The sequence below is a fragment of the Anarrhichthys ocellatus genome, unplaced genomic scaffold (genome assembly GCF_004355925.1).
Source record: "Anarrhichthys ocellatus isolate YVR2014 unplaced genomic scaffold, GSC_Weel_1.0 scaffold24, whole genome shotgun sequence".
In the NCBI taxonomy this organism is placed as follows: Eukaryota; Metazoa; Chordata; class Actinopteri; order Perciformes; family Anarhichadidae; genus Anarrhichthys; species Anarrhichthys ocellatus.
The window spans coordinates 911855-923846 of NW_022280054.1; the positions used below are offsets into that span (position 1 = coordinate 911855).

The 11992-nt window shown below is 43.8% G+C and overlaps 1 protein-coding gene across 1 annotated transcript in view; it reads right to left on the reverse strand.

Annotated features, from left to right (window-relative positions):
- The window catches only part of sh2b2 (SH2B adaptor protein 2), a 19416-nt gene extending 8797 nt beyond the window's left edge, over nucleotides 1–10619 (reverse strand). Inside the window, exons 1-2 of the mRNA XM_031861059.1 lie at nucleotides 10411–10619; nucleotides 587–1556 (exon numbers count right to left, since the gene is read on the reverse strand). Coding sequence (XP_031716919.1) covers nucleotides 587–1525 — 939 coding nt within the window. The 5' untranslated portion in view covers nucleotides 1526–1556; nucleotides 10411–10619. The remainder of the gene's footprint in view (nucleotides 1–586; nucleotides 1557–10410) is intronic.
- Nucleotides 10620–11992: the final 1373 nt, after the last annotated feature.

Genomic DNA, 11992 nt, shown 5'->3' on the forward strand with positions numbered 1-11992 from the left:
TCTCTCTCTCTCTCTCTCTCTCTCTCTCTCTCTCTCTCTCTCTCTCTCTCTCTCTCTCTCTCTCTCTCTCTCTCTCTCTCTCTCTCTCTCTCTCTCTCACAGTCTCCAGTTCTCTCCTTCGCCCCCTCCCACACCTGCCTCCCACCTGTCCTCCCCCCTCTCCCCCTCTGCACAGGCTTATCCCCACGTTCCCACCAGCCATGATCAAAGGACAGTGGCAGAGCCACACACACTCAGCTGCACAACCTCATGGCCTTCTTAAGGTCAGGGGCAATGATCTGGAAATCCCATATAGAAAAATGTGAAGTGTGCATTCACGCGAGTGGTTCGACTTCACTTGGGGTCAGAGGGGTTTTCAGGCTACGTATATATCTGGGATGCACGAAGGAATGCAAATTTAATGAATTATTAACATATTGATTATATTTTTCAATCAATCTTTAATTCTAATGCATAATTAGACTTGTCTAGAAAAGCTGAAAATGCACTTGTCCATCTGCTTTTTAACAGTGGCTAACTAATCATTTCAGCACTAGATCCACTTTTTCTGCCTAATTCTCCTCCTTGTCTGCGTGTGTTTGTGTACCTTGGGTGGTACGTAGAACTCCAGCAGGAACTTCTCACTCCCTTCCTCCCTCTTCGTCTTCCTCAGCAGCAGGCGGCACTTCTGCCACTGTGCAGCGCCCATACAGTTTGTGTCATCAGCCACCATGTATCTCAGAGCTCCCTCCCTCTGGATCTCCAGCATCTCAGCCTTGTGGCCCTGGGAACCCCTGGGGAGCCGCAGCTTTTGGGACCATTTCTCTCCCCCTGCAGCCTCCCCTCCTGCTGCTCCTCCTCCTACTCCTCCTCCTCCCACTCCTCCCCCGTTAGCCCTCCTGGCTCCAGAGGGACCATCGGGTTCAGGGGAGGCCCGTCTGTGCCACATCTCTTTCACCCCGTCCACCACACAGAGGCTCATGTTCCTCAGGGAGAAGCCCTTCTTGAAGCGAGCCTTTGGGTGACTGACCGACACGTCCTCTGAGCTGCGCGACTGTCCCAAAGCAGACACCTTGTGGGTTGGCTGGGGGCCTCGGGAGGCAGTGGTGCCATTGCCTCCCCCATCTATCCCTCCCCCTCCACTGTCCATGCTGTCCAGGGATTCACTTGAAGCCCCGGCGTCCTTGCGTCTCTGGTAAAGGTCGTGACCGTAGGACAGCGGGCAGCCCTGGATTCCCAGGAAAGGAACGATGCTGTACTTGGGTGCTGCGTTGGAGCCGTCCTCCCCCGGCGAGGATGCCTGGCTCTCCCGGGCCTGGGTCAGCGCTGCCGAGAAGCACTCCAGGAAGTGGTGGGCAAAGTGCTGTGAGAAGCTGGCATCTGCGCCGGGCGAGTCGTAGCACGGATTCTCCGACAGGAAGCGCTGGAACTTGTCCGCGAAGTCTGCAGCGGAGGCTCGCGCATGGAGCTCACAGAACTCTCGCCAGTCTGGCAGTGGGCACGAGGAGGAGAGCTCCGGGCTACCGGGCACCACCGCTCCGTTCATCACTTGGCCATGACAACCCACCGAGGAGAGGCTGGAGAGGAGGAAGAGGAGCATAGTGTTAGTGTGGAGGAAAAGACTTCAGTGTGTATGTGTGTAACTCCTGGCTAAAAGATGTGTGAATGAAGCAGACTGCTGAACCAGCCTGTGTCTGTCTGTCTTTATAATATCTACATCTTGATATAAAAACTAAGTTCTTCTTTGCAGATTTTCTGTGACATTGGCTTATGAATAAAAACATGCAAAACTTTTTTTTCAAAATTAATTAGTTTCACATTTTCCATATTCCCATATCCAATCATATTGTGCAAATTAACATCTTTGAAAGTGATAATCAGGACAGCATTCAGGATTCGGATCCAAGTGCCCCACCCCAAGAAAAATGTGACCCAAAAAATGTATAATATTCTTGATTATCTTGCAACATTTTATTAATTGAGTTCATTGTTCAGTCACGGTCCTGTGGCAACCATGCATCTCCAATTACTGAGCAAAGTAAAACAAGCTTGTTTTCATCTTTGTGACAATGAAGTGTTTGCATTTGGTTTGGATAATTTTCTCAAACCATAAAGAAACACAAAAAACACAAGTTTAAAATCACCAAAATGTGAAGATACATGTGGAAAATATTACTACAATGGCCTAAAAGTTCTCAAAACTAAATATATTGAGTCTAAAAAAACTCCTGGAACCAGCCTATTGAGACTATAAACTCCCTCCTGGTCTCTAAAACCCTCAAATTCTCCTAAAATCTCTGAATCCATGACCTCATTGTCCTCAGTGGTAACTACAGCCCCTGGTGACAACAAGCACAAAGAGTCCAGAACTTGTGACAGCTGAAGATTATACACCGGATCGACAAGTCCTTGAAGGTTGTAAACAGTTCATCAACAGATTCAATGTGACGAGAGATGAAAGAGAAATCATCCGGAAAGCTCGGGTCCCAATCAGTTACCAGTTAGAGGTTTCTGACAAGCACTCAGATTATCTGAATTATGTAGAAGCGAGTTGTGTCGCAGCAGCAACTCGCAGCTCCTCTTCATGGGCCATCGATCTCACTCACTGTTGTTTTTCTACCTAATGAGTGTTTCTCTAAGATCTCTCATCCACTCGTCCTTACATTCCTCTGCTCCCCAGCATGCGTGTGTGTGTGTGTGTGTGTGTGTGTGTGTGTGTGTGTGTGTGTGTTCGTATGACTCAGTCCTCAGCACTGCCTCCCTCTCTGGCCCGATCGGTGCCAAACCACATCACATCACTGATAACACTCTTCTCTCTGGTTTTTACCACCATTGTGTCAGTAGCAACATCCAAAGCCAGTTTTCACCCCGCTCCGCCCTCTCTTTCTTCACTTCAACACATCAGTGACTAATACAATCTATCAGTGAATGGCGTCGCACAATCAAACACACGGTGGTTTGATTATTATTGTCTGTAAATCACGCAGATAAAAGGATATCGTCTGAGTGGGCAGGCTGGGTAGCATACGCACGGGAATGGCAAACACTCCCCAAGCTGTGAAAGCTTATTCTCAGAGCTACCGATGCTTCTCTTGGCAGTTCGTTCACAATGTGCGCTCAAATGTTTGCTTTCTGCAATAACCAAATCACACACGTTTGCACGGCAAAGTTCCCTGGGATTTTTTTTACTGCAAGCAGCTTTATTGTCATTTTCAAAACGCGTCTGTGTGGGTCGTCTTTTCATAAAGGATTAGCACAAAAAAAAACAAGGCTGACACACATTTAACTACAAGCCAATCTCGCTCTTTCATTCCCTCTTTCGCTCTCCCACAGATCTGAAAGAAACAACATGCCAGATCAGAGAGAGGATAATGATAAGGGGAAGTACACAGGAGTCCCAGCTCTTTGAAAGACCATCTCGTATACCGGTGTCAGAATTTCAGAGGAATGCTCTGACGGATACAGACACTAGAAACGAAAGGAAAGGGTGGGATAAGAGAAGAATAATGAAAAGAACAGCAAAAGAAATGCGTGGATGTCCCAGAGGAATATGAAGTGCCAAAACTGTGGTAATTTGGCTTCATCTTATTTCACCTACTGTGCAGAAGTGGGTGGTCGGGGGTCTAAAACTAAGCTGTTTTGATTGGAGGCACAGCAGTGCTGTGTGGTTGTTGTTGTTCTGCCACCAGGGCTGAATCCCAGCCAAAGGTCCCGAGATGGGAGCGCTTTCATAACCTGCCGCCTGGTGACAGAAATACATCTCGACAGGTTTCAGAGACTCGTGAAGCAAACAGAACGAGACAAGATGTTTGAATTTGTGACGGTGACAAACTCAACAAAAGAAAGAAAGATGTGATCATCACAACAGCTAATTAAGCTGTTCATAATAACTGTATTAATGGCAATTATTTACTAAAGAAATCAGTTAGAAATCATTAATAGCAATGTTTGGGTTGCCAAGTGGTTGGACAGTGTGACCACTATGGAAGCATCTTATAAGCAGCAGAGATAATGAAGTTTAACCAAAATTATAAATTTGAAATAACACTGACTTTATAGGATTTAAGTATTTACCTTTGAAAATCCTTAAAAGAGCTGCAGAGCCTGGTGTAAACTGCATGATTACCAACATTTATATCTGATTTATTACAAAATAGAAAGAAGAAACATCAACTAAAGCAATTTTTCACAACATGGCAACCCAAAACGTGTTGTTACAACTTACAACTACTCAAGTAACTGTTTTAAATACCACTAATAAAGTCGTTAGTTACAACTTAGAAGCATTTCATATAGTTATTAGAAAGTGGAACAGAGTTGATAAAGCTAAAATCACTTTCCACTTTCATTCATGAATCCATCACTTCATTCATCCAAACATCCATCCATTCATCCCTTCACGTTACACCAGATTTGTAAACTAAACTACTAACCACATAGAGTATTGTTGTAATAATGATCTCGCTCCCCCTTTGAGTGTGTGTGTGTGTGTGTTTGTGTGTGTCTGTGTTGAAGTGTGTGTGTACTGCTGCGAAGAAGTCAATACCCATTCAGCTATTTAAAAGCCAGCACTGGGCCAACTTTCCACTCATTCAGCAGAAGAACAACACACAGTGAGGTGCATTTTAAAAACTCCTGTTCTTCTGCAAAGATGAGGATGTGCCTCTCTCAAGGATACTGACTGTATGCCGCGCCCCCCCCCCCCCCACACTCACCGAGTCAGCATGAAACTTAAGCCATGAAACGATGGAGGAAGTGGACACAGCACTACGGCTTTCTGAGGCTTAGCACACTGAAGCAGACTACATGCTGCAAAGCACACAGGAGTAACAAATGATTGGTTGAGGCCAAAGAGGGGGGGCAGTGGTGGAAAGTACATTTACTCAAGCACTGTATTGTACCTAAGTACAATTTTAAGGTACTTGTCACTTGATGTCTATGAGTTGTTAGCAGGTTACACACACTTCTGACCACACCTCGGTCTACCAGTGATGCTGGGAAACCTTCAACCAGAGGGGGCAGCAGGGAGCTTCTTTTCATACTGGTGTTGAGTTGTTCTTCAGGTTTACATGTTGAACTTATTAACAGACAGCTGCTTATTTACACATTCAGCAGTTATTAAGCAACATTGACATTCATTGAAAGTCGTGTTTCTGTCCACCTGATCGGTCGAAGTCCTAAATTCACTCTCCTTTGTCGCTCTGTTTTTGGCCCGAGGGAGATTTAGCTCTTGCTGCTAAATGCTCCTCTACAACTGTGTCTGTCAGCTGTATGGTGTTGAGCACGTAGTATACTGTACAGTGGGTATTTCAAGCTTTTTCACTAAAAACAGCTGCCTGCTGAAGCCGAAAACAAGAGTGCACCAAAATAGTAAAGTTACGGGTTGGGCAGCCAAACATTGAGCTGAATCTCACTATGACGCTCTGTAAAGCCGAGAGGAGCTCCAGATTCAGGTGATAATCCTCCTTATGTTCATTACTATGAGCAGCATACATACATTGATACATTGTTATTATATAATAATATAGATTGTAGCTTATTTAAGTGTATGCATGTCATCTTTGATACTTCTGTACATTATAAGTAGGATTTTGGTTGACAGTCTTTTACTTTTACATTGTCGTTTTTTTGTACTTTTACTGAAGTAAAGGATCTGAATATTTTCCCCCCACTGGAGGGGGGCATGTTTTTCTCCATAGGCCAGCTGCTAAAACAATCAGTGAGTGTGTGGAGGTGGAGGAGACGAGGGGAGACACACTGTAGGACGAGGGGGAGCGGAGGCACCATGTGGACTCTCACATCCCCACGACTCCTTTCGGCCTTTTTTAGCTCCATTGATAGACCTGAAGTAGAAAAAAAAACCAAGATTGAGGGGAGTCGAGGGGAATTTAAAAATGTTCACCTCCATCCTTCAGGCTTTACAAGGCCCCCCACCCTCCTGTATCTCTTCCTTATCTGTTGTACAAATCTAACCACTACTGTGCCCCCTCCTCCTCCTCCTCCTCCTCCTCCTCTTGCTGCTTATGTACCCAGGGGAGCACGGCTGATATCTCTGTCAGATGGTTGGGAGTTCTGTCTGCAACAGTAAAGTGACTGCGGAGGAGAGGAAAGTAACATTACTGTGCAGGGAGAAGCTATCAACTGCAGCCTGCAAAACACATCTTACAAGATACGTCCACTTCATGTACTTTGCGAGGCCCTCACAGGACTGAACTGTGCAGAGCCAAGAAGGACATATGCCTGATTAAAACTGTGGTGTTGTGGGTCGAGAGGAAATGATACTGCAGCCAAGCATAACGGATGTACAAAGATTTGTGTTTTTAAAGCTGTGTGTACACATACCTCCGTGCACTCACGGACAGATAAACACTGTATATGTAGTTTAACAGACTCCTATATCCAAACACACTCATTGCTGAGAGCAGCTTCATGCCAGCAGAACGCCCTCTGTGATTGGCTGATGAGGATGATTGGTGATGTTGTGCTCCCCCACCGCCGGGGAGTTTGGGCCCTGCCATGTTTTCTAAGATTAGACACAGCACACAGCTAGCAGCACTCTCGGTGTCGTACAGCTATGTACTGTACGTACACAACATCTTCATCGTGTGCCCTTATAAACGATGTAGATATTGCAGCAGCTAGATGTGGATTGACGACATTCGCGGACATACGATATGTCATGTTTGTCACACACGCGGGACATAAAACAACAGCAAAACAACTCTTTTATATGTATAACAAGTAAAGGAATGAAGTGAGTTAGTTGTCCATTGATCATTTGTTAGTTTCTCAGACAGAAAATGTTGGTAATGAAATAATAGTTGAAGTAATATAAAAATTAATTATTCTGGTTCTAGAACCTCACAGGTGAGGATTTCCTGTTTTTCTCTATTTTATATGATCCTAAATAGAATATTTTCACATTTAGAAATATTGATCCGAAAAAATTTGAAACAGTGTCGGCTTCTCTGGATTAATCGATGAAGAAAATTATCGTTAGCTGCAGACCTATTTGAAACAACTTTGGTAATTAGGGCCGATTGGTGTGGCGATTATTTTTTGTTTATTTTATAAAATGTCAAAAGAAATTGAATAAGGTCGATCACAAGTTCTGAGAGCCAACAGTGATACCTTTCAAATCAACAGCCCAAAAACCAAAGATATTCCCTTTAAAATGAGACAAAAGCAGCATCAACCTGAGAAAGCAGCAAATGCTCACATTTGAGAAAGTAGAACCAGTAAATGTTTGTCAGTTTTATTTATCACACAACTGAAACGATACCAAACACTTCCAACTTCTCAGCTGTGAGGATTTGATGCCTTTTCTGTGTCTCATATGATAGTAAACTAAATGATCAGCAGATGAATTGTTAATGAAAATAACTGGGCCGATATAGAACCAACTCATTAATGGGAGATTTTTTACCCAGCACCTTCCAGGGAAGCTCGCTGTCTTCGATGTATAAGTGTGTGTGAATGAGAGGCTGAACCGTAAAGAAAAACCTTTGATGAATGCACCCATTTACCAACACAAGGGGCTGTTTTGACCCAGTGTTAGTGTTATTATTGTATTACTGTTGAGTTATTAACCCAAAGTATGGTATGGATATGAAATGTTATAATCTACTCTAATCTAATCTAGTCCTTTTTAAGTACTGGGTCTTTGCTATGTTGACATAAACAACCAGGACTGTAAGAAACATCCAATTAATGACTAACTATAGAAATAAATTTGTAGCACAAACGCAGGTGCCAGAGCACAAACATGCTGAAGGAGGACAGAAAGAAAAGCAGACAGTGACACAGGAGGGAAAACTGCCTCACAAGTCAAAAGGCAGAATATTACAGGAGACATCCAGGTGTGTGTGTGTGTGTGTGAGTGTGTGAAGACCGCAAAAAAAAAGGAGAGAGAAGGAAACTGTAAACCAGCTTTAACACTGAACAAAAAGAAAGGACGGTGTAAGTGTAAGGAAAAGCAGAGGAGACAGGAGAGGAGATAGGGTGAGTGAAGGGGATCAGACGTGGCAGTAGGAGGAAGACCAGAAGTAGGGGTCAGCAGTGATAGACCCCTTTTCTTTTCCGTCATTTAGATCTGCTCACTTCAGAGCAGCCGGTCAGTGACCTTTGACCTGACCCCTGATAACCTTGTCCCTCTGTGATTCGACCTTAATGTTGTCTGGAGAGTTTGTATCAGTCCCGACAGAACACAGGAGTGTCTGCCTTATGAAAGGTAGACACTCCTGATCCAGACACTGATACACCCGGCTGCGTAAAGCTGTGTGTCTGTGTGTGTGTGTGTGTGTGTGTGTGTGTGTGTGTGTGCGTGCGTGCCTGTGTGTGTAGACGCAGACAGATGCAACCATTGATAATAAACCAGATGTGATGCCAAGATGGAGACACAAACAAACTGACCAGTGTTCACCAGTTTGCTTGTGGGTTTTTCACTACTTCACAATATAGGTAGCAGGGCCTCATCATGCACATACAAACAAATAAATAAGCGTGTCCTCTGTACCAGCAGGCTCTCCTCGCTCTCTCTCTCTCTCTCCTGGTTTCTCTGTGAGCAGCGACAACGTAAATATTGAGTGAGCTCAGGCATCCATATGGCAGCCAGTGATAAAGGACGGAGCGCGTGGGAGACGCGCATTCCGCCACCGACTGCCATTTCCTGTCTCTCACCCACCGGGTCTAACTAATTTCACAGATGACCACAGGCCTCTCGCAGAGGAGAAATACTGCACAACCTGTGTGAGCATCAAGTGTGTGAGTTACTGGAACAGATGGGTTTCAGTGTTTTTTAATGCAGTGACGCCGAGTGACGCTGATGCAAAAAACAGCCTGATAATCAAAACTGAGGGTGGATGTATGACTCTATGTAACATGACTTTTTGCACTTTTTAGCATGTGTTGGATTTTGTTGACCAGCTCTGGATTCATTATTTTCTGACATTCTCATAATTTGTACTTTTAAGACATTTTTAGGTGTGAATTAATTGTTTGTGTGTATTAATGTTTGTAAACTCGCTCTTTTGAATGTAATTGAAATACTGAGGGCAAACCACTGCCTTCCATTAGATCACTAAAACTCATAACATAGCGTCAGAGGCATAATGTGGCCTTAAAAGACTAACATCAGGACATCACACTGACATCAAGGCCTACATAACACATGTGTATGTTATATAAGATTGCATTATACTGTAGGGTGTTCTTGTTATTCTGTCCACCCCATGCAACATATAGTCTTGGCGATTGAAATAAATACACCTGTGCCTTTGTTTAGGTCCCTATAAAATCATAACATTGTCGGAGTATCATCAGAATATCACAGTGACAGTGGCATTGCATTATACTTCAGGGTATAATGCAATGCCACTAAGCTGATTTTTCTGTCAGAGTATATGTTGGCATACTGTATGAGCTGGGGCCAGCTCTGAAAAGCTTAACTTTTAGTGAAGATACTGTTGCATTTTTGTGAGAAAAAAAAATCAGATTTTAGAGTGATGCTGCTGAAATATCACAACAAAACAACATCTGTGATAAATAGAAATATAATTTAGTTATAGAATAAGAACAACAATGTTCTTTGATTTGGTGACTATAAAATCCCAACATAGTACCAGAGAAGCAGAGTATTATACGTGACAGTGATGTAAAGGCCTATAATAGCAGGCCTGCGTCCTACAATAATCAGGCTTATTAGACTTCATATTTACTGACTGTCTCGTGTAGCCAATAAAGAGACACACGAGAGAAAGTCAATAGCAGGCCTGAATCAGGCCTACTGCGGGCCCAGAGAGCCTATTTACAGCCCACGGTGGGTCGCTGTGCAGGCTGCGTACTAGACTTCATGAATGAGAATCGGCCGCAGCCTCCTGCTGAATGGCTGACAGCTCCAGGTCCAGAACGCAGGAGATGAATGGGAGGTTGCCTGCGGAGTCTCGAGTCGGAACACCGATTTTTGGATCATCTCAAGCGGGCCTATACATCAGATCACATCAGGCCCCCCTGAGCCACCCTGAGATTGACCAGACTTTATTCCCTAAAGACTATTAAAAGGATTATCGGAAAAGCCCCCTTTACACCGCGACCCTCGTAAAGTCCGGGACGCCTCGTGCACTCGAGTCTCTGTGTTCAACACCTAAAAAACGAGCCTATTGCACTTGTTCTCTGCCATCAAAAAGCCGATTGTCAACGCAGGATTCATCGCGGGGGGGCTGACTGTGCATGGGGATGAAGAACCGGGTTTAACACCAAAACACAGCAGCAGCCTCCTCTCCTCCTCACCTGGAGGTTTGTTGTTGTTACTCGCCTCCTTCTCTTGATACCACCTGCGCACGAAAAAGGACTCTGCAAGATGTCTAATCACTCAATTCAAGCTGGTCCAGACGCGCAGAATAAGAAACAATAACACGCAGCAGCGGCTCTCACCTCAATGCAGGACGGGTTTCATGACGCTGGTGTCTCTGAGAGGATCCTGTGTTTTTTGCCGTGAGCGTGTTTTTCTATTGAGGATCAAACACGGCTTTTATTCCCTCTTCATCCGATCCGCTCCTGTCCGGTTTACACGCGCTCACAGCCGGCCAGCTCTGCCTCCATCTCTCCGCCCGACGCACTGTGCTGCTGGAGCCTACCTTTGCTCTGCTGTCCACCGACAAGTCAGAGAGAATCAGAAGGAAATGACTCTTCCGGTTTATGCTTTCAGAGTAAAGGTTATTTGATCGCAGTTCGGTGACTGAGGCTCTCTCTTTCGGTTTCTCTAGTTGTTGCTCAACAGTTAATTTTTTGATCATTTTTCTGGAGATAACTACACAATTTGGTACAAAGACAGTATTCAGACATAGCTTGTTCGTGCAGCTTGTTGATTTCTAGATGGATTTAATTCAAAGAACTGATCAATTTAAACCAAATTAAATATCAATTCAATTTCCCCATGATTAGTACCAAATTACATCCGGGAACATTCCTGAGATTCCTGAGAGAGTTTTGCCATTGTTATAACATTTGAGGGTGTCTTCTTGTGTTTACCTTTATTATTATCAAATAATTATACATGTGTTAGGGATTTTGCACCATTAAAGTACAATACCAACTAAAGCAGGTCCTGCATTATTAGTTTATTTTGTGGGCCTTTCTTGAGGGGAACTGAATCAAAATAGAGTTTTAAAACCTTGGTATATATTCTTAAATGAAGTTGTGTTTAAGGAAAATACCACAAACTGACACGCATTAACCTCAGGTACTGTACTAATTTGTCATTTCATTTAGCTTCTGTTTTGTTTCACTTGAATCACTGAACAAATGTGATGATTCAGATGTCCGGAATTAGGCTGAGTTGTTGTTATTCCGGCATCAGAGTAAAGGTTGATTTCTGAGGGTCTGAAGCTGCCATATAGTTAACTGTGCACTGTCCTTACTTGGCAATATGACAATAAAGTAAAATACAAAATGCACAGGAAGGAAGGAAGTGAGGCTGAACAGTCAATGGAGGCCCAACAACAATGTTTTGCCTGATTAATTCATGCTCTGTGTATCATGCTGCATGAAAAACTCTAATGTAGATTTTCATGTTTTAATTTAATTTCAGGGACTACATGCATGAAATGAAATAGCTCCTGGGCTTTTTAAACTGACTCATGCTCACGTAGATGTAGAGAACTAAAATTAGAAATAAAAGCACTTTGATTCTTGGTTCCTGAAAAGTTGACATTGAACCCAGCAAAGAGACATTCAGCCGGATTAAGCAACCAGAAAAAAACATGGGTCATTTTGAACGTGACTCTAAAGGCTTTTATTTTGAAGGCACACTCAAACACTAGTCATATTCTGTGTGTCTGTTGACCGCAGCTTCCTTCAGTGTGTGCGTTTCACTGATCTAGGCTATTTAACAGCCGCTGATGACTGCCCTTGGAAGGAGCCACGCCCTTTTATTGTTGCCGTATCTGACTAAATACAAGAGATCCAGTGTGTGTGTGTGTGTGTGTGTGTGTGTGTGTGTGTGTGTGTGTGTGTG